Source organism: Oncorhynchus keta, chromosome 21 (genome assembly GCF_023373465.1).
Source record: "Oncorhynchus keta strain PuntledgeMale-10-30-2019 chromosome 21, Oket_V2, whole genome shotgun sequence".
In the NCBI taxonomy this organism is placed as follows: Eukaryota; Metazoa; Chordata; class Actinopteri; order Salmoniformes; family Salmonidae; genus Oncorhynchus; species Oncorhynchus keta.
Genome location: NC_068441.1, coordinates 25,831,313 through 25,853,228, shown reverse-complemented (window position 1 = coordinate 25,853,228; position 21,916 = coordinate 25,831,313). Strand labels below are relative to the sequence as shown.

General features: G+C 41.8%; 1 protein-coding gene across 5 annotated transcripts in view; it reads left to right on the top strand.

The window, feature by feature from the left end:
• The window catches only part of LOC118400338 (E3 ubiquitin-protein ligase RAD18-like), a 107,723-nt gene that overhangs the window by 19,075 nt on the left and 66,732 nt on the right, over positions 1-21,916 (top strand). For all 5 annotated transcript variants that reach the window (XR_004828999.2, XM_035797057.2, XM_035797056.2 and 2 more), the window contains exons 5-9: positions 2,491-2,936; positions 5,193-5,292; positions 7,088-7,275; positions 8,307-8,377; positions 8,567-8,627. Coding sequence is in view for 4 of the 5 variants with exons in the window: in XM_035797057.2 (XP_035652950.1) it covers positions 2,491-2,936; positions 5,193-5,292; positions 7,088-7,275; positions 8,307-8,377; positions 8,567-8,627 (866 nt within the window). In the remaining variant the exon portion in view is untranslated. The remainder of the gene's footprint in view (positions 1-2,490; positions 2,937-5,192; positions 5,293-7,087; positions 7,276-8,306; positions 8,378-8,566; positions 8,628-21,916) is intronic.

The window sequence follows — 21,916 nt, the reverse complement described above, 5'->3', positions numbered from 1 at the left end:
TGTGAATGTTGATCTGTTTAAAGGCCTTGCTCACATCGGCTACGGAGAGAGTGATCACAGTCGTCCAGAACAGTTGGTGCTCTCATGCATGCTTCAGTGTTGCTTGCCTCGAAGTGAGCATATATGGCATTTAGCTCATCTGGTAGGCTTGCGACTCAGCTTGCGGCTTAGTGTCCCTTTGTCGTGCTCAATAGTTTTCTGTCTCTGCCACATCTGATGAGCATCGGAGCCAGTACAGTAGGATTCAATCTTAGTCCTGTATTGATGCTTTGTCTGTTTGATGGTTCGTCTGAGGGCATAGCAGCATTTTTGACAAGCATCCGGGTTAGTGTCCCGCTCCTTGAAAGCGGTAGCTCTAGCCTTTAGCTCGGCGCTGATGTTGCCTGTAATCCTTGGGTTCCATTTGGGATATGTGTACGTACAGTCAATATGGGGACAACATCGTCGATGTACTTATTGATGGAGCTGGCGACTGAGGTGGTATACTACTCAGTGCCGTTGGATGAAGCCCGGAACATATTCCAGTCTGTGCTAGCAAAAACAGTCCTGTAGCATCCACATCATCTGGCCACTTCCGTATTGAGTGAGTCACTGGTACTTCCTGCTTTAGTTTTTGCTTGTAAGCAGGAATCAGGAGGATAGAATAATGGTCAGATTTGCCAAATGGAGGTTGAGCTTTGTATGTGTCTGTGTGTGGAGTGAAGGTGGTCTAGAGTTATAAAAAAATACAAATAAATTATTTTTTATTTTTATTCCCCCCCCTCTGGTTGCACATGTGACATGCTGGTAGAAATATTAGGTAACACGGATTTAAGTTTCCCTCCAGTAAAGTCTCCGGCCACGAGAAGCGCCACTTCTGGATGTTGGTTTGGAGCCCGTAAAACGGCAGCCATCCCTTCCGCCACCATTATGTAACTCTGATTAGAAGACAGTAGGCAGTCATTACCTGTTATGTGGCCTGCTGTTTAATCTACTCTCATAATCCAGTATTGGCATTTTGATTGTCTATCAATGAGGTTAGGTGGAGCAGGCAATGTTGTGTTCTTTGTATGGAGAGGGATTTCTACTTTTGAATAGGGATGGGACTTTGCTAAATCTGACTTTGATCTGATAGCTACCAAGTAATGTTGGGCTCAGTATCACTAAAATTGATATTGTAACCCTTACTTTTTACACAACAATACTGCTTCTGCTTTTGCTTTAATGGGGTACATGATAAAACTGACATAATTAGAAAAAAGCTTTACATGTGTGTGTCAATACTTAGCCTTACTGTCAGCCTCTATTAATCTTTTGCATTAGCCTAGGCCTAAATGTAGGAATTCTTCAAAGAAATGTAAGATACCACCCATTAAAATAACACGTTAGCAAGCAGTTATTTAACCACCATGACACAGTCCTGTCTAAAGGATGTAAACAACTTGACCTACTTTGGTACTATAAAGGCTATGTTTCAACACTTCCCTACTTCAATTGATTCAGTCTTTGATTTGGTCTGTGCATTGTCTGTACGGCCAGTCTACTGCTGCTTATTGTTAATGTATGCTTTCCCCTGCTTCTGAATGGTGTCTAAATGTGTCCTTGACCCTGCTGGTTATCTCACACACTGTAGTCTCTGGATTGAAGCCAAATAGGGGTGCTTATAACCTGGACAGTGTGTGGTGAAATGGACATTCATTCTTTTGCATATCCCACTCCCCCTGATCCCATGCCGGAGAGTGGGGTCAGCCATTATTGACTGCGACCTGGGAGCAATTAGGGTTAAGTGCCTTGCTCAAGGCAAGATTGACAAATTTATTTTATCTCGTTGGCTTGGCGATTTGAACTAGTTACTGGCCCAAGGCTCTAACCCTATTATATTTAACTAAGGGGTAAGGTACTGTGAGCAGTCCTGGTGGGGGATTTATGGCTTTTTCTGCTCCGCATGGTGTGTGCTGTGAGGGTGCTGGCTGGGCTGTGAGGGTGCTGGCTGCCCTGTGTGCAGGAGTGTGTTGTGACCTGCTCTAATGCTCAGAGCGAAGACATAAAATGGTTTCAATATGGAAAGCAGAGCATTGCACACCTCATTGATTCCACTTTATGGCCCAATAATGGCTCTGCAGCTACCAGGCACCAGCTGTATTTGTTTGCTCTCCACATTTCCAAGATTGTGGCCAACTGGCCCAGTCTTTTTCGCTCGCAGGGAAGTGCAAGATAATTGAACATGTGCAGTTTCTGTCAAGGGGCTCACATTACTCTTTCCAATGGGCCACAAGACCTCCAAGAAATCCTGCACCTCAATAGATGCAACTGTTTTTGTTTAGCCATTTTAGTGAGTGTTTTTGTTTCACTGTGTGTGTGAGATTTTTGGTTGTTGTACATATTTGTGTGAAATTGTGAATGAATTTTATCAGACTACTTCGAGTTGGAGGATTTGTCAGCTTTGTCCTCTTGTTCCTCTGCTGTGACTGATTGACTATTTACACTAAAGCTCTGATGTTCTTATCCCAGACAGCAGTTGTCAAATGCTAATTTTGACTCGCCTCCAATATCCCGGAAGGCCCCGGCCTCATCTGTCAAGTGTAAAAAACCTAGACAGACAACGGCCCCCAAGAAGGAGGCCTCCATCTTCAATCACTTTTTCCGAAAGGGGCCCACCACCTCCACAACTTCTCTCACTACAGAGGCCACACCAGCACAGCAACCTATTCCATGCAGAAAGAGACTGTCTGACACTCCTCTACGTAGCCAAACTGTGAAGGAGGGCCCCCGTCCTACACAGACTGTGAAAGTAGACCCTGATCATCAGGTCTCTGTGAAGGAGGAGCCCATTGAGGACATACTGCCCCAGGTGCTGGTGTCTGTAAAGATGGAGAAGATTGACTTCTCCATGACAGGGCTGGCGTCCCTGGCTGATTCACAGTCCTCATCACAGGACCTGGAGCCTCTAGTTAAAGGTAAGGCCTGCCTGCTGACTGACTGTCTCCAGGAATTCTTCTTCTCTGTCTGTGTGTGTGTGTGAAGACACTACTTCTATTTTCCATTGGAACATTTTGAATATGAGAGACTTGGCTGCCAAAACATAGTGTTTCTAATGGATACAGTATGGGCCTATGCTTAAAATGGAAATGCCCTCCATAGAGAAAGCAATGTTGGTTGTACTGTTTTTCATATTACTAGTTGCATAGAATATTCTTGTCCATTAAAGACGTGCTCAGGACCTTTTGGCGACTACTAAGTATTTCTTAAACCTTCCAGTTTGAGCTGGATGTGTAGTTCATACATGCATAATCTATGAACTGTTTTACCTCAATTAACCACAAAATCCCTAGATTGAAAGCGACTTTCTGGAAGCTGTGCTGCTCTGTTTTTCTTACATTTTCCCCCATGTGGGACAGACCCCTAGCAATTTGAGTTCTAGTCAATGAGCTTCAGCCACTCACATTCTGAGTGACAGCTAGCAAGATGCACACACACAGCAGAGTGAGAGAGCAATGACATGATGCACATACAGTCCCAGTCAAAAGTTTGGACACACCTACTCATTCAAGGGTTTTTCTTTATATTTACTATTTTATACATTGTAGAATAATAGTGAAGACATTTGGGTGATAGTGAAGGCCATGTCATCTGATGGAGCACTCATGACTCTCCTTCTTGGTCAAATAGCCCTTATACAGCCTGGAGGTGTTTTTGGTCATTGTCCTGTTGAAAAACAATTGATAGTCCCACTAAGCGCAAACCAGATGGGATGGCGTTTCACTGCAGAATGCTGTGGTAGCCGTGCTGGTTAAGTGTGCCTTGAATTCTAAATAAATGACCGACAGTGTCACCAGCAAAGCACCCCCACACCATCACACCTCCTCCTCCATGCTTCACTGTGGGAACCACACATGCGGAAATCATCCGTTCACCTACTCAGCGGCTCAGAAAAACAATGTGTGTTGGAACCAAAAATCTCAAATTTGAACTCATTAGACCAAAGGACAGATGTCCACCAGTCTAATGTCCATTTCTTGTGTTTATTGGCCCAAGCAAGTCTTTTCTTCTTATTGGTGTCCTTTAGTCGTGGTTTCTTTGCAGAAATTCTATCATGAAGTCCTGACTCATGCAGTCTCCTCTGAACAGTTGATGTTGAGATGTGTCTGTTACTTGAACTCTGTGAAGCATTTTATTTGGGCTGCAATCTGAGGCTGATAACTCTAATGAACTTATCCTCTGCAGCAGAGGTAACTCCGGGTCTTCCTTTCCTGTGGCGGTTCTCATGAGAGCCAGTTTCATCATATCGCTTGATGGTTTTTGTGACTGCACTTGAAGATACTTTGGAAGTTTTTGAAATGTTCTGTATTGACTGAACTTCATGTTTAAAGTAATAATGGACTGTCATTTCTCTTATTTGAGCTGTTCTTGTCATATATGGACTTGGTCTTTTACCAAATAGGCCCATCTTCTGTATACCACCCCTACCTTGTCACAACACAACTGATCTACGCATTAAGAAGGAAATAAATTCCACAAATTAACTTACAACAACAACACACCTGTTAATTTAAATGCATTCCAGGTGACTACCTCATGAAGCTGGTTGAGAGAATGCCAATAGTGTGTACAGCTGTCATCAAGGCAAAGGGTGGCTACTTTAAAGTATCTCAAATATAAAATATGTTTTGGTTTAACACTTTTTTTGGTTACTTCATGATTCCATATGTGTTATTTCACAATGTAGAAAACAGTAAAAATCAAGAGAAACCCAGGAATGAGTAGGTGTCCAAACTTTTGGCTGGTACTGTATCTGCACATATGTGATGTAGTAACCAGGGACCACTTTTGGGTGTTGAGCACTACCTTCAGAACTACTGGCTAAAAAGCATACACAAGTACTGGATAATCCCTTAAAAATGATGGATTTCAATGCTGCATGGAAATGTGGCCTTCTCACAATGTGTCTCTCCTTTTCTACATTTACATTTAAGTCATTTAGCAGACGCTCTTATCCAGAGCGACTTACAAATTGGTGCATTCACCTTATGACATCCAGTGGAACAGCCACTTTACAATAGTGCATCTAAATCTTTTAAGGGGGGTGAGAAGGATTACTTTATCCTATCCTAGGTATTCCTTAAAGAGGTGGGGTTTCAGGTGTCTCCGGAAGGTGGTGATTGACTTTTCTATATGTGTGTTTGTCTATAAATCCTGCTGTGTGTGTTTTGCAGTGGAGTGTCCTGTGTGTTTTGTGGGCATCCTTGAACAGTTCATCAACAAGCACCTGGACAGCTGTCTGACCCAAGGGGAAAAGAAGGAGAGCCTTAGGAGGTACTATTGAACACACATCTCAAAGGGGTTCAAGAGTTCACTTTTTTGACGTTTCTACTTATTTTAGGCTTCCTTGACACTGATGACGTCCAAACTAAGCTGAAACTTCAAAAGAGTGTCCCTTAGAATTCCCCTAGAATGTTCTATTAACCTTGATGTAAAGCTAGCACTAGGTCAGGTATGTGACTTATGTTTTGATTTATTTTGACATGTCTCTGAGTTGTATATTTTGTTTAGATTTATGTTTGGGGAGATGTAATATCCCTTCCTCTGCTGAAAGTACTGTCTACTCTACCTTCAAATTTGAAGTCAACCTGGAAATGTTTATTTCTGTAGAAATCTAATGGAAGGTTCCACAGTAGGATAAATATAGGCCTGAGCCATTTGATTCTCCATCAAACTGGTGAAGTGTACATAACAGCACGGAACCCTTGATTCGTGACCTTGATGTCAGAGTGATGGATTACACAAATCCCTATACTCTTCAACACATTTGACCTGCCACACAGCTCTGAATAGGAGCTGGTGAGGAGTTTTCAATGCTACTGTACTCGTATAAATACAGGCATTGCGTCTTGGTGATGAAGAGATGCCATGTGGTCAGAACCTTGTCCTGTCCTGAATCCTCCTTATGAACTTTCTATCTGAAAAGCAGAGAAGGGAACAACAACAGAACTGAAACAGAATTACTTGGAAAGCCCAGATAAAACCCAAATATATTTATTAGCCTTACGTGGGTCGTCAGCGCAGTAGTGGAAAAACCCAATTGTCAAACTTGAGTAAAAGTGAAAGTCACCCAGTAAAATCTTACTTAAGTACATTTCAAACCAAATACTTTTACTAAGTTTCAAAAGTAAATGTAATTGCAAAAATACTTAAATATCAAAGTAAAACTATAATTAATTTCTCATTCCTTATATTACGCAAACCAGACGGCACAATTTTTTAAAATTTTATTTACGGATAGCCAGGGTCACACTCCGACACTCAGACATCATTTACAAAATCAGCATTTGTGTTTAGGGTTTCAGAGGTAGTAAGGATTACCAGGGATGTTCTCTTGATAAGTGTGAGCTGGACCATTTTCCTGTCCTGCTAACCATTTGAAATGTAACCTGTACATTTGGATGTCAGGGAAAATGTATGGAGGGAAAATGTATGGAGTAAAAAGTACATTATTTTCTTTAGGAATGTAATGAACTAAAAGTTGGCAAAATATAAATAATGTACAGATACCCCAAAAAAACAACTTAAGTAGTACTTTGAAGTATTTTTACTTAAGTACTTTACACCACTGGGTAAGCTATAGTGAAGAGCTTTATACTGTACACTGCTGCCAAGATGTCTGGCTCCAAATATGTGTCTGTTCTTACAAGTGGTAGCGGAGAGACTCCCGGCCTCCAATATCATTTAATTACAGAGCCTCGCTCCGCCCTGCATATCAGGCCTTAGGTTGACCATAAAAAAGAAAAGGAGAGCCTCACACTCTTGGAGCTCAGATGCTATAATTGAATAACTGTTCCTTTGACAGACAATCTGTCATCATCAGTGTAAAATGACAAACACTGTGAGTCACTAGTTTATATGGATTGGAAGGTTAACTATGGACATTAAATTCATGTTGTCTTCTTCTGTGGTGCCCTCCCTATGATGGACTGATTTTGGGCCAGCCAGAGGTCTGAGTGCTGCAATAACTAACTTCCTCACTGTAGTTCATCATGGAATGAATAATAGTCTAATGACCATGTTATAACAAGTTGTAAACGGATCTTCTCTATGGCTTCATATGGCACAGCTCCCTAGGTGCCAAGAGGAAGCCGATGAGGAAGCTGGTATACACACTGCTGTCCATGCAGGAGCTGAAGAAGAGGCTGAAGGAGTGCCACCTCTCTGCCCAGGGCACCAGAGACCAGCTGGTCAGGAGGCACCAGGACTTTGTACACTTCTACAATGCCCAGTGCGACGCCCTCGAACCGAAATCAGGTAAGAGCGCCATTTCCACTGTGTGAAAAATTGCGATGACAGGGAGTCAACCTTGGCTGATGGTACAAATCTGCTTTTAAATGTCAAAGCAGTCTTCTAACCACCATAAACATACTTTCCTCAATTCAAAGCCATTGTTGTATAACTGTTTTGGCCATTATTGACTCCAAGCTATCATTCACGATTGACAAACCTTTACAAGAAAACATGTGAAATCACACCTGCTAGTTCCAATTTGTCTGCGTCTAGCGGAGGTAATTTACAGCAGCCCAGTGTGGTGTGTACAGAGCCAGGCCCACTGACGGCTGTGTTTGCGGAGAGCACTGTAGACCATGTCACAGCCCTGCCAAGTCCTCTGAGTTAGTATTTCTCCATGATGACACAGAACCTGCCTCTGCATGGAACGGTCAGAGGTTCAGCACAACAGAATAGACCTCTCTGATGGGAAGCAGTGTTTGAATGAAACATCAAGGCCTGCTTTGAGCCTAGCACATGATTTGAGTCTACTCTTATCAAGACTTAAATAATTTCAGCTCTAGCAAGTATTTTTTCTTGCCTTGCCTTTTGCCATGCTTCTGTGATATCTTGAGGGTGTTGATTACAGTGCTTGTACATGCTCTAAGAATGTCAGTGAGTGACCTTGATACATGATCATGCTAGGTGTATAATGGCATGTCCTCCTAGACCTAGCGCTTGGCTTGTACTATCCAGTCAGTAGTTGGGCATGTCAGAGGATAAAGGCTGTTAACAACACAATACTTTATATATTTGACCTCGGCGGACAGGTTCTCTAATCCAACAGCACCTGCTCAGACTAATCGACATGAAATGGCCAGGAGATGTGTGTGTACAAATCACCCATAAAAATGTAACCACTTGATAGTTCATGTGCATCTCTGAGGATGCTTCATTTCCTCAGTAGTGGTCTCTGGGTCATATACCTTAATGTGGTAAAAACAACAGTTCACATATACAAGCCATGTCTGTGATCCAGAGGGTCATAAAGGTCTCTGTTCATCCTCTTTCAATAGCCAAAGACATCGCCAAAGAAGTGGAGGCCAACGAGAAGGCCAGGAACCAACTGCAGGGGAAAACCAAATGTGTACGTACCAAAACAGGATCAAGGCATCATTGACTAGCGCCACAGGACCACCGGATAGTTTCTGTTGTTCCCAACATGGCACTATGTCCAATAAAAGGTGTTGTCTCTCGTAAACAACCTGGTCTAGTGTGTTCTTGAAGTTAAAATTATCACTTTACATGGTCTTTTTGTTGTCCAATTGTGTTGCAGGCTATGGTCTTCTCTAAGAACCAAAGTCTGGGGCAAATCGATGAGATGCATTCAACTTACAGTAAGTCATGTCTGACTGGTATGCTTCCTCCATTGATCTGTTGTCAGTAGCTAGGTTGTTATCCAATTTGTGACAGATTTTAATGCTAATATTCTAAAATCTGCATAAAGAAAATATGCGCATTTGCCCACCAGTGGTGTTTTCACCAAATGGATTTGTTACGGATAGAAATCACAAACTGTTATTATTCGCATAAGTTTTCATGTACCGAATAAAAAAGATAAAGTTCAGTGTGTTTCCATCGCATTTTCAACTCTACCAATAGTTTTGTCACAAACTGTTGCGTTTAAATAGCAAATGTGCCTTATCTAGCCAACAGCATACAGTGCAGGTAGGCTGTGTGGGTAGGCTAGTCTACATGAGATTATTATGGATAAGAGCTAGAATATTTTATTTGTCAAACTGCAGTCAAGCATTGATCAACATGTCACCAGAATCAGACCCTCGATATTTATTGGAATGGATCATCAAGATCAATGTACTCTTTCACCACCCTGTGAAGTTCATTAGTTATTTCATCTGTAGCCTAAGAAATTGCATGGTTTCCCAAGTCATAGTGGAAGGATCACACACCATATCATTGCATAAATCCAAGTTTAATTCGATATGATGGTTATTATATGAATATTTGCGCATTAAAGCGTTTCCACTGCCATTTCTCGCAGAATACATTTTACCGACACAAAAAATCCCCCACATGTCAAACAAACAATGCTACACACTGTAGTAGCTCTTGATTATGTAGTGCTTACTTTAGAATGTTGCAGTGTACTGTGTAGAATACTATACTAAACCCTGTAGTATCCCTCTACCACGTAGTGCTTACTTTAGATTTTTTTTTTTATCGATTGGACTGTTAGCTGCAAGATTTGTCGATGCTTTTTTTTCATTTGAACGTGATGTCCCTGGGGAGCTCATGCCAGGAATTTTCATCTGATGTTCCCCCCTCGATCATGTAGTGCTTACTATATAATTTTGTAGTATACTGTAGTATACCATACTCCCCACTGTAGTATCCCTTGCAGTGCATAAAATTAACTGTTTGGTCCACCGGCCACTGGGGCAGGGGCGCAAAGCTGTCAAGGCAAAGGGTGACTACTTTGAAGAATCTCAAATATAAATATATTTTGATGTAACACTTTTTTTGGTTACTACATGTGGTGTTTCAGTTTTTGTTATCTTCACTATTATTCCACAATGTAGAAAATAGTAAAAATAAAGAAAAACCCTGGAAGGAGTAGGTGTGTCCAAACTTCCGATGGATCAAGCAAGCAACGTTTATTAAAGCTTAGGCTTGCTTGTTTGACAGACAAATAACACATTAACATGCGCATAACAAAATTATTTAGATCAGTTACTTCCACGAGACAAAACGATGACAAACAATACTGTACTTCTGATGGTAGAAAATAACTGCATTTACATGAACAGATATTTTAGAAATACAAGTGGCTTTACTTAAAGACAGTCACCTTATTGGTGGGCGCAGCCAATAAACTGCCTGGACCTGAAACGGGCAATGCCTCCAAATTAACCTTTACATAATGAACATCTTGAATTTTGTAACACATGATTAAACTCACTGATGGTCAAACTTAACACATACCATTCAGAACAATTGACCACCCCAAACAGTTCTTAAAGACAGCATGGTCACAAAATGGTTGCTCACAGAACTAAACCAACAGCAACAATGCCCTACAGCCTATACACACACAAAGGACCTTCCAGGTAGAAAGGCTCTTCTAGGTACAACGCTCTCCCCTGGACATGACCAAAGGGTGCCTTTTTACATTTCCTGCATGTCCTTCCCTAATAAGGGTGGCTCGGGAAACAGTGACCAAAATGTGGTTCTTGCAGTTACAAGATTGTAACGGATTGAGGATTAGGGGAAGGTTATGGTGATGCCCATCTACGGTGAGACTTAAGTTAAAGATCAGCCGGAAGCAGAGGTGCTGTTCAGTTTAAGTCTTTATAGATTCAGGTAATGGAGATGATACATGGCAGGGAATGATTAACAGTTGTTGACATGTGATTTGTCTTGAATCAAGACTTGGTTGGCTTTGTATGGAGTATGGTTTACCTAAAAAGAGGCACAGAAATAAAGAAATATAATGGACAGCAATAAACATGCCATTAACAGCCAATTTCATTATGTAATAATCAATGACAATCTCCACAGAGGAGCTCTGTCAGAGTGACCATCGGGTTCTTGGTCTCTCCCGATTGCTCAGTTTGGCCGGGCGGCCAGCTCTAGGTAGAGTCTTTCTGATTCCAAACGTATTCCATTTAAGAATAATGGAGGCCACTGTGTTTTGGGGACCTTCAATGCTGCAGAATTTTTTTCGGTACCCTTCCCCAGCAGCATCTACGGATAATTAACTTTTTGTTTTTGCTCTGACATGCACTGTCAACTGTGGGACCTTATATAGACAGGTCTGTGCCTTTCCAAATACAATCAATACAATTTACAACAGGTGGACTCCAAGTTGTAGAAACATCTCAAGGTTGAGCAATGGAAACAGGATGCACCTGAGCTCAATTTTGAGTCTGAATACTTATGTAAATACGTTTTTTTTTATTTGCAAAAATGTCAACATTTTTTAGTTTTGTTATTATTGGGTATTGTGTGTAGATTTGATTTAGAAAACAATTATTCAATCAATTTGGCTGTAATGTTACAAAATGTGGAAAAAGTGAAGGGTTCTGAATAGTTTCTGAATGCACTGTAAATATAGTAAAGCTACAGTTTTTTTTAGACTGTAGTATTTCTTTCATGCGGGCTGGCCCTTAGATACAGTATCGGCGCGGCAGGTAGCCTCGTGGTTAGAGCATTGGGCCAGTAACCGAAAGGTTGCTGGATCGAATCCCCGAGCTGACAAGGTAAAAATCTGTCGTTCTGCCTCTGAACAAGGCACTGTTCCCCGGTAGGCCATCATTGTAAGGAATAATTTGTTCTTAACTGACTTGCCTAGTTAAATAAAGGTTACATTTAAAAAAAGATACTTAAACACTGCGGTGCGTTTTATTTCAGAACGCTTAGTCATTCCAGTCCACTTGAGTGGTGCACTCACTTTAGTCCTTGTACCAGTTTAGGAGAAGTCATCTTCCTCAGAGCTCTGAAGTGAATCAGGCCAGAACCCGAGATAAGAGGAGTGGCTCTGTCACATACACAGAACATATCAATACAGTGGGAGTGCAACAGGGGTGCACCATCGAGCCTGCTCAATGGCTAAGGACCCACTTCAGCGGAGAGAATTGCCAGGAAGACCATAAGCTCCCCTGGTGGCTGTATATTCTGAGATAACTGTGATGAAGTGATTAAGCATCAGGGACTCTCACAGCAGCAGACATTACACCATGAAGAGGAGGGAAACGCTTAGGTTTACTGGGGTGTTTCAGTGTCTCTGGTGAATAATTCTGACCTGTAATAGCCTTTACCCAGTGGGACTTAATTTATGCAGAAGAATCTGAGACAGATTGTGTTTGCCTTGCCTCTTGGGCAGACAGAGCGAGAGTTTGTAAGGGGACTGTATGTAACTTTGCAAGGTTAAGTGGCTGTGATAGCCAGAGGAAGATAAAAGGTGGGTGGAACTAGAAATAGCTTGGTGGTGCTAACTTTGATAAATATGGAGATTGAAATATTGATCTGACTCATGAAGGGGTGTATTATAAATAGCTGGCTTAAATGAAAACGGTTTGATTAATCAGACCAGAGCAGGCTCGCCCGAACCCGCGATGACTCACTCCTCTGGCTGTTAGATCAGTGAATGGGCAGACACCAGGGATATGGCAACACACACGCACAAACACAGAGGGCTGGCCACATGCGGTATGTGGTAGCAGTCTCGCTCTCTCTTCCAAATGTGTGAACAAGATGGGCACACTCAATGAATGCCTCAATCAGTGTGCTATTGTTGTGCTACTGTTGTGTCATTGAACAGCAAGGTTGCGAGCAGGACCCTAAACAATGCCAAGCAGAACTCTATCAATGGAGACCAGTTTTTTTTCTCTCAGTGAACTTAAGCTTTTATTACTTTGTATGTATGTATGTATGTATGTATGTATGTATGTATGTATGTATGTATGTATGTATGTATGTATGTATGTATGTATGTATGTATGTATGTATGTATGTATGTATGTATGTATGTATGTATGTATGTATGTATGTATGTATGTATGTATGTATGTATGTATGTATGTATGTATGTATGTATGTATGTATGTATGTATGTAGTCTGAGATTCCCAAAGATTGGAAACAAACTGCTACAGACCTATATCTATCCTACCCTGTCTTTCTAAGGTCTTCGAAAGCCAAGTCAACAAACAGATTACCGACCATTTCGAATCACACCGCACATTCTCCACTATGCAATCTGGTTTCAGAGCTGGTCATGAGTGCATCTCAGCCACGCTCAAGGTCCTAAACGACATCTTAACCGCCATCGATAAGAAACATTACTGTGCAGCTGTATTTATCGACCTGGCCAAGGCATTCGACTCTGTCAATCACCACATCCTCATCGGCAGACTCGAGAGCCTTGGTTTCTCAAATGATTGCCTCGGCTGGTTCACCAACTACTTCTCTGATAGAGTTCAATGTGTCAAATCGGAGGGCCTGTTGTCCGGGCCTCTGGCAGTCTCTATGGGCGTGCCACAGGGTTCAATTCTCGGGACGACTCTCTGTATACATCAATGATGTCGCTCTTGCTGCTGGTGAGGTTCTGATCCACCTCACTGCAGACGACACCATACTGTACACTTCTGTCCCTTTGGACACTGTGTTAACAACCCTCCAGACAAGCTTCAATGCCATACAAATCTCCTTCAGTGTTCTCCAACTGCTCTTAAATACAAGTAAAACTAACTGCCCGCCCGCCCGTCCAGCATCACTACTCTGGATGGTTCTGACTTTGAATATGAGGACAACTACAAATACCTAGGTGTCTGGTTAGACTGTGAACTCTCCTTCCAGACTCACATCAAACATCTCCAATCCAAAATTTAATCTAGAATTGGCTTCCTATTTCGCAGCAAAGCATCTTTCACTCATGCTGCCAAACTGACCATCCCACCGATCCTCGACTTCGGCGATGTCATTTACAAAATAGCCTCCAATACCCTGCTCAATAAATTGGATGCAGTCTATCACAGTGCCATCTGTTTTGTGACTAAAGCCCCATATACTACCCACCACTGCGACCTGTACGCTCTCGTTGGCTGGTCCTCGCTTCATACTCGTCGCCAAACCCACTGGCTCCAGGTCATCGAAAAAGACCCTGCTAGGTAAAGTCCCCCTTATCTCAGCTCGCTGGTCACCATAAGAGCACCCACCTGTAGCACGCACTCCAGCAGGTATATCTCTCTGGTCACCCCCGAAACCAATTCTTCCTTTGGCCGCCTCTCCTTCCAGTTCTCTGCTGTCAATGACTGGAACGAACTACAAAAATCTCAAACTGGAAACACTTATCTCCCTCAGTAGCTTTAAGCACCAGCTGTCAGAGCAGCTCACAGATTACTGCACCTGTATATAGCCCATCTTTAAATTAGCCCAAACTACCTCATCCCCTACTGTATTTATTTTGCTCCTTTGCACCCCATTATTTCTACCTCTACTTTTCACATTCTTCCACTGCAAATCTACCATTCCAGTGTTTTACTTGCTATATTGTATTTACTTTGCCACCATGGCCTTTTTTTGTCTTTACCGCCCTTATCTCACCTCATTTGCTCACATTGTATATGGACTCATTTTTCTACTGTATTATTGACTGTAGGTTTGTTTTACTCCATGTGTAACTGTGTTGTTGTATGTGTCGAACTGCTTTGCTTTATCTTGGCCAGGTCGCAATTGTAAATGAGAACTTATTCGCAACTTGCCTACCTGGTTAACTTCTCTAGGGTAGGGGGGCAGCATTCAGAATTTTGAATGAAAAGCATGCCCAAATTAAACGGCCTGCTGCTCGGGTTATTGTCCGGTTGAAATATTATAGATCATTTAGGCTAAAAACAACCTGAGGATTGAATATAAACATCGTTTGGCATGTTTCTATGAACTTTATGGTTACAATTTGGATTTTTTTGTCTGCCTGTTTTACTGCCTTTTAAGCCTGTGGATTACTGAAGAAAACGCGCGATCGAATGGAGGTTTTTGGATATAAAGAGACATTATCGAACAAAAGGAACATTAATTGAGTAAATGAATGTCTTCTGAGTGCAACCATATGAAGATCATCAAAGGTAAGGGATTAATTGTATCTCTATTTCTGAGTTTTGTAACGCTTCTGCTTGGTTGGTTACTGTTTGTAATAATTTGTCAACTGGGCTATGTTCTCAAATAATTGTAAGGTATGCTTTCGCCGTAAAGCATTTTTGAAATCTGACACCGTGGTTGGATTCACAAGAAGTTAATCTTTAAACCTATGTAAAATATATTTTGTTTTCTTAATTTTTGTCATTAATATTTCTGTATTTGAATTTGGTGTTCTGTAATCTCACTGGATGTTGGCCGGATGGGACGCTTGTGTCCCACATACCCTAGAGGTTAAATAAAGGTGAAATAAAAAATAAATAAATACATTTAACCTCAGTTTTCACAATTCCTGACATTTAATCCTAGTAAACATTTCCTGTCTTAGGTCAGTTAGGATCACCACTTTATTTTAAGAATGTGAAATGTCAGAATAATAGTAGAGAGAATGATTTATTTAAGCTTTTATTTCATCACATTCCCGGTGGGTCAGAAGTTTACATACTCAGTATTTGGTAGTATTGCCTTTAAATTGTTTAACTGGGGTCAAACGTTTCGGGTAGCCTTCCACAAGCTTCCCACAATAAGTTGGGTGAATTTTGGCCCATTCCTTCTGACAGAGCCAGGTTTGTAGGCCTCCTTGCTCGCGCACACTTTTTCAGTTCTGCCCACAAATGATCTATAGGATTGAGGTCAGGGTTTTGTGATGGCCACTCCAATACCTTGACTTTGTTGTCCTTAAGCCATTTTGCCACAACTTTGGAAGTATGCTGAAGACTGATGTCTTGAGGTGTTGCTTCAATATATCCACATAATTTTCCACCCTCATGATGCCATTTATTTTGTGAAGTGCATCAGTCCCTCCTGCAGCAAAGCAACCCCACGACATGATGCTGCCACCGCCGTGCTTCACAGTTGGGATGGTATTCTTCGGCTTGCAAGCCTCCCCCTTTTTCCTCCAAACAGTTCCATTTTTGTTTTCATCAGACCAGAGGACGTTTCTCCAAAAAGTACCATATTTGTCCCCATGTGCAATTGCAAACCGTAGTCTGCCTTTTTTATGGCGGTTTTAGAGCAGTGGCTTTTTCCTTGCTGAGCGGCATTTCAGATTATGTTGATATAGGACTTGTTTTACTGTGGATATAGATACTTTTGTACCTGTTTCCTTCAGCATCTTCACAAGGTCCTTTGCTGTTGTTCTGGGATTGATTTGCACTTTTCGCACCAAAGTACGTTCATCTCAAGGAGAAAGAACACGTCTCCTTCCTGAGCGGTATGACGGCTGCGTGGTCCCATGGTGTTTATACTTGCATAATATTGTTTGTACAGATGTGCGTGGTACCTTCAGGCATTTGGAAATTGCTCCCAAGGATGAAGCAGACTTGTGGAGGTCTACATTTGTTTTCTGAGGTAAATATTAGATAAAATTGAAGACGGGATGATCTGTGTTCAATACAGGAGGAAAGCAAACTGTAGCTTGCTTTCTGGTCACGCGCCTCTATCGATCAGTACACTTGAAGTTACCCTCGTTCAAGATGGCCGTACTTCTTCATTACACAAAGGAAACACCTCAACAAATTTCTAAAGACCGTTGACATCCAGTGGAAGCGGTAGGAACTGCAAGAAGGTCCCTTAGAAATCTGGATTCCCAATGAAAACCCATTTTGAATTGAGTGACCCCACCCAATTTTTTTTAGAAACTTCAGAGTGTTTTCTATCCAAATCTACTACTAATATGCATATCTTATCTTCTGGGGATGAGTTGCAGGCAGTAGAATTTGGACATGCATTTCATCTGGATGTGAAAATACTGCCCCCTGTCACCAAGAAGTTAAAGAACAACTCCTACACTTATAACATTTTGGCAATTATTATGAAGTATTTAGTGAAGTCCTACACAATTTATAATTTTATGATTGAATATCTATTCACTTTAGTGATTGCCAAAACCTGAAATTGCTACTCAGTGATGTTTCAAGTAGGATCCCTGAGATGACTAATGCAATACATTTGTGTAAACTATCTACACAAAATACTCTGTCAAAATGGAAGAAATATTCTAACATTTGTAAGAGAAATCATGAAAAATTAAAGCTAATATGCTGTATCTTCATCAGATAAGCATTCAAATCCCTGAGTTAATACATGTTAGAATCACTATTGGCAGTGATTACAGCTGGGAGTCTTTCCAGGTAGTAGCTTTCCACACCTGTATTGTGCAACATTTGCCCATTATTCTGTTCAAAATTCTTCAACATCTTTCAAATTTGTTGTTGGTCATTGTAATACAACCATTTTCAGGTCTTTCCATAGATTTTCAAGTGAATTATTAAGTCAACACTGTAACTAGGCCACTCAGGAACATTCAACGGTGTCTTGGTGAGCAACTTCAGTGTAGATTTGGCCTTGTTTGAGGTTATTGTCCCGCTGAAAGGTGAATTCATCTGTGTATAGTGGAAAGCAGACTGAATCAGGTTTTCCTCTAGGATTTTGCCTGTGCTTAGCTCCATTCAGTTTCTTTTTTATCCTGAAAAACTCTTCAATCCTTAACGATTACAGTCATACCCATAACATGATGCAGCCATTGCTGTGCTTGAAAGTAATAGGAGTGGTACTCTGTAATTTATTGTATTGGGTTTGCGCCAAACATAACACTTTGTGTTCAGAACAAAATATTTAATGCTTTGCCACATTTTTTGCAGTATTACTTTAGTGCCTTGTTGCAACAGGAGGCATATTTTGGAATATAGTGAAACACAGTTTAGCCTTTTGTTAATCACCCTGTCATCATGCTTTACAGCCAAAGCAAGACAAGCGTTTGAATGAGTAGGTGTGTCCAGACTTTTGACTGGTACTGTATTTTTGTCCTATTTCACACTTAGGGTTGGGCGACATACAGAATTTAATACAGTTTCTATGTGATTACTATTAAGTCCATGCAGCTGAGTTCTTATTGACTCATGACATTTCAGCTTTTAAAATTTCATTTGTAAAATATTCTAAAAACAGAATTCCACTTCGACCATTATGGGGTATTGTGTGCAGGCCAGTGACAAAAAAATCTAAATTAAAACCATTTTAAATTCAGGTTTAAACAACAAAATGTGCGTGAATACTTTCTGAAGGCACTTTATGCTCCTCTGGTTGTCTTTGTCTAATAACATCTGTAAATATTTTAAATAGATGCTCATCGATCTATATAATGCTATTATTGTCCTCTTCAATATTTTTCTGTTCAAGGTTCAAACGCCCATGATTCTGTTCAGCAAAACCACTCCCATGATTCTGTTCAGCAAAACCACTCCCACCATCACCGAGGGAAGTTGCAGCTCCGGCAGCCATTGTGCCCTTTCCAAATAGCCTAATATTATCGTATTGAATCACTTGTAATTTCTGGATTTTCTGATCTAAATTTGTGACCCACGTGAATCATGCAGATCCGTCATAAAGTATCTTGAGCTTTTTTGGGGGTTGTCTGGGATTCTTGAGGTTTTTATTTTTCTGTTCTGTTTTATTTTTCTGTGATTTTTTTCAATGCCAGCCCCCCTGTAAGAAGTGTTGTTAGACCTTAGCATGTGCACGAGCTGGCCGGGCGCCAGGCTCTTGCTTGAGTGATTAACAAGAAGAAAATAATCATTGGCGCCAGATTTGTCTTATCACCTGCTGCTGGGGCTAGCTTACCACATTTTGACCAGTGAGGTGAATGTTGACAAATACAGTTCATTCAGAAAGTCAGGTGAGTCAAATACAATTCATCCGGAAAGTATTTGCACCCCTTGACTTTATCCACATTTTGTTACGTTACAACCTTATTCTAAGATTGAGGACTTACATTCATTTAATCCATCTACACACAATACCCCGCAATGACAAAGCAAATACAGGTTTAGATATTTCTGCTAATTTATAACAAATTTAAAAAAGGATACCTTATTTACGTAAATATTCAGACCCTTTGCTACGAGACTCGAATTTGTATTTATTTAATTTTTTATTTCTGTTGACTGAGAACACATTCTCGTTTACAGCAACGACAGGAGGAATATTAGGTGACCATGATGGTTTGAGGGCCAGATTGGGAATTTAGCCAGGACACCAGGGTTAACACCCCTACTCTTATGATAAGTGCCATGGGATTTTTAATGACAGAGTCAGGACACCCATTTAACGTCCCATCCGAAAGACGGCACCCTACACAGGGCAGTGTCCCCAGTCACGGCATTGGGATATTTTTTAGACCAGAGGAAAGAGTGCCTCCTACTGGCCTTTCAACACCACTTCCAGCAGCTTCTGGTCTCCCATCCAGGGACTGACCAGGACCAACCCTGCTTAGCTTCAGAAGCAAGCCAGCAGTGGTATGCAGGGTGGTATGCTGAATTTGAGCTCCGGTGCATCCTGTTTCCATTGATCATCCTTGAGATGTTTCTACAACTTTATTGGAGTCTACCTGTGGTAAATTTGAATTGATTTGGAAATGCACACACCTGTCTATAAAAGGTCCCACAGTTGACAGTGCATGTCAGAACAAAAGCCAAGTCATGTCAAATAAATTGCCCGTAGAGCTCCGAGACAGGATTGTGTCGAGGTACAGATCTGGGGAAGGGTACCAAAAGATTTCTGCAGCGTTGAAGGTACCCGGGCACTGCGTTCATCCACCTCTGGCCTGCTCGCCTCCCTACCACTGAGGAAGTACAGTTCCCGCTCAGCCCAGTCAAAACTGTTCGCTGCTCTGGCCCCCCAATGGTGGAACAAACTCCCTCACGACGCCAGGACAGCGGAGTCAATCACCACCTTCCGGAGACACCTGAAACCCCACCTCTTCAAGGAATACCTAGGATAGGGTAAGTAATCCTTCTCACCCCCCCCCCCCTAAAAAGATTTAGATGCACTATTGTAAAGTGGCTGTTATAAGGTGTATGCACCAATTTGTAAGTCGCTCTGGATAAGAGCGTCTGCTAAATGACTTAAATGTAAATGTAAATGTACCCCAGAACACAGTGGTCTCCATCATTCTTAAATTGAAGAAGTTTGGAGCCACCAAGACTTCCTAGAGTTGGCTGCCCGGCCAAACTGAGGAATTGGGGGAGAAGGGCCTTGGTCACCTCCTTGACCAAGAACCCGATGGTCACTAACAGAGCTTTGGAGTTCCTCTGTGGAGATGGGAGAACCTTCTAGTAGGACAACCATCTGCAGCACTCCACCAATCAGTGTCGCCAGACGGAAGCCACTCCTCAGTAAAAGGCACATGACAGCCCACTTGGAGTTTGCCAAAAGTCACCTAAAGAACTCTGACCATGAGAAACAACATTCTCTGGGCTGATGAAACCAATATTGTACTCTTTGGCCTGAATGCCAAGTGTCACATCTGGAGGAAACCAGGTACCGCTCATCATCTGGCCAATACAATCCTTACACTGAAGCATGGTGGTGTCAGCATCATGCTGTGTGGATGTTTTTCAGTGGGTAGGGACTGGGAGATGAGTCAGGATCGAGGGAAAGATAAACGGAGAAAAGTACAGAGATCCTTGATGAAAATCTGCTCCAGCGCTTAGCCCCAGTCTGTGGTCCTAAGGTTCACCTTCCAACAGGACAACGACCCTAAGCTCACAGCCAAGACGGCGCAGGAGTGGCTTTGGGACAAGCCTCTGAATGTCCTTGAGTGGCCCAGCGAGAGCCCGGACTTGAAACGGATCAAACATCTCTAGAGAGACCTGAAAATAGCTGTTCAGCAACTCTCCCCATTCGACCTGACGGAGCTTGAAGATCTGCAGAGAAGAATGGGAGAAACTCAAATAAAGGTGTGCCAAGTTTGTAGTGTCATACCTAAGTAGACTTGAAACTAATCGTTGCCAAAGGTGCTTCAACAAAGTCTTGAATAGACCGTCTGAATACTTAGTAAATGGGATATTTCAATATTTTGTGTTTTATTAATTTGCCAAAATATCTCAAACCAGTTTTTGCTTTGTCATTATGGGGTATTGTGTGTAGATTAAGGCTTTAACGTAAAAATGTTTTTACCAATTCACAAATGGTTTCTTTCTCGTGTACCGTAGTCTGTGTTAGTAAATATTCAATCTTATTTGGAATGACAGTTCATCTATCGCCTGTGTTACGCACGCCTCTATGAAGAGGGAACGCAACACCCTGCTACAACTAAACTCTCCGTGAAGAGAAAAAGGTATGGACTGTAGATGCAAGTAAGAATGACAACAGGCAGAATGTGGTACCGTTTACAAGGACTTTATTCCTTTACACGGTAATATGGGGAAAAGGGGCTGGACGGAACCAAAGCAAAGAAAGTAAATCTCAAAGCCCCCCCTCTCCTATCTTATCTGCCTACCCACTACTTACCTAATTTAGCACCACCTGGTGCCCTAACCAAAATACAGGGGGTGGTCCACCCAGGTCTTACCTAGTGTGCCAGACAGCGAATATGCTACGGGTATATGTATGCCCGCGGGCCTCTTGCCTAAGCACTCCCTAGGTGCCTTCCTCTTCCCCCCCCTGGGAACAAATGAAACAGAATATTAAACAATTTCACAAACAAACTAAGAAACAAAGGACATCAATTAAGCTCTATCTGAGCAACAAACTCACAAAACATACCAACTCTCAGCAATGAACTCCCAGCAAAATAAACCTCTAGCAATGACCTCCCAGCAAATCTCTCCTCCGGAACAGAACACTGGCTTTTATATAGCTTCTGAAGGAATGGGTAATTGGAGACAGCTGTGTCTTGACGAGGGGGCGGGGTCGGCTCTCCAATTAGCCATTGAGTCGACCAATCAGCTGCTTGAGGGATTTCAGGAAGCCATTTCCTGAAATAAACACATTCAAACATACAAACTACAACACATATAAACTGGGGAATGTAACACGCCCACCACAAAAATTGCAAACCTAGTTTTGCAATAACAAAAGCCAACGCATCCCCAGTTAGTAAACCTGTGATAGAGCGTCAGCAACCACATTCGCCGAGCCCTTCACATAAGCTATCTGTACATTATATCTTTGTACAATCAGAGCCCACCGCA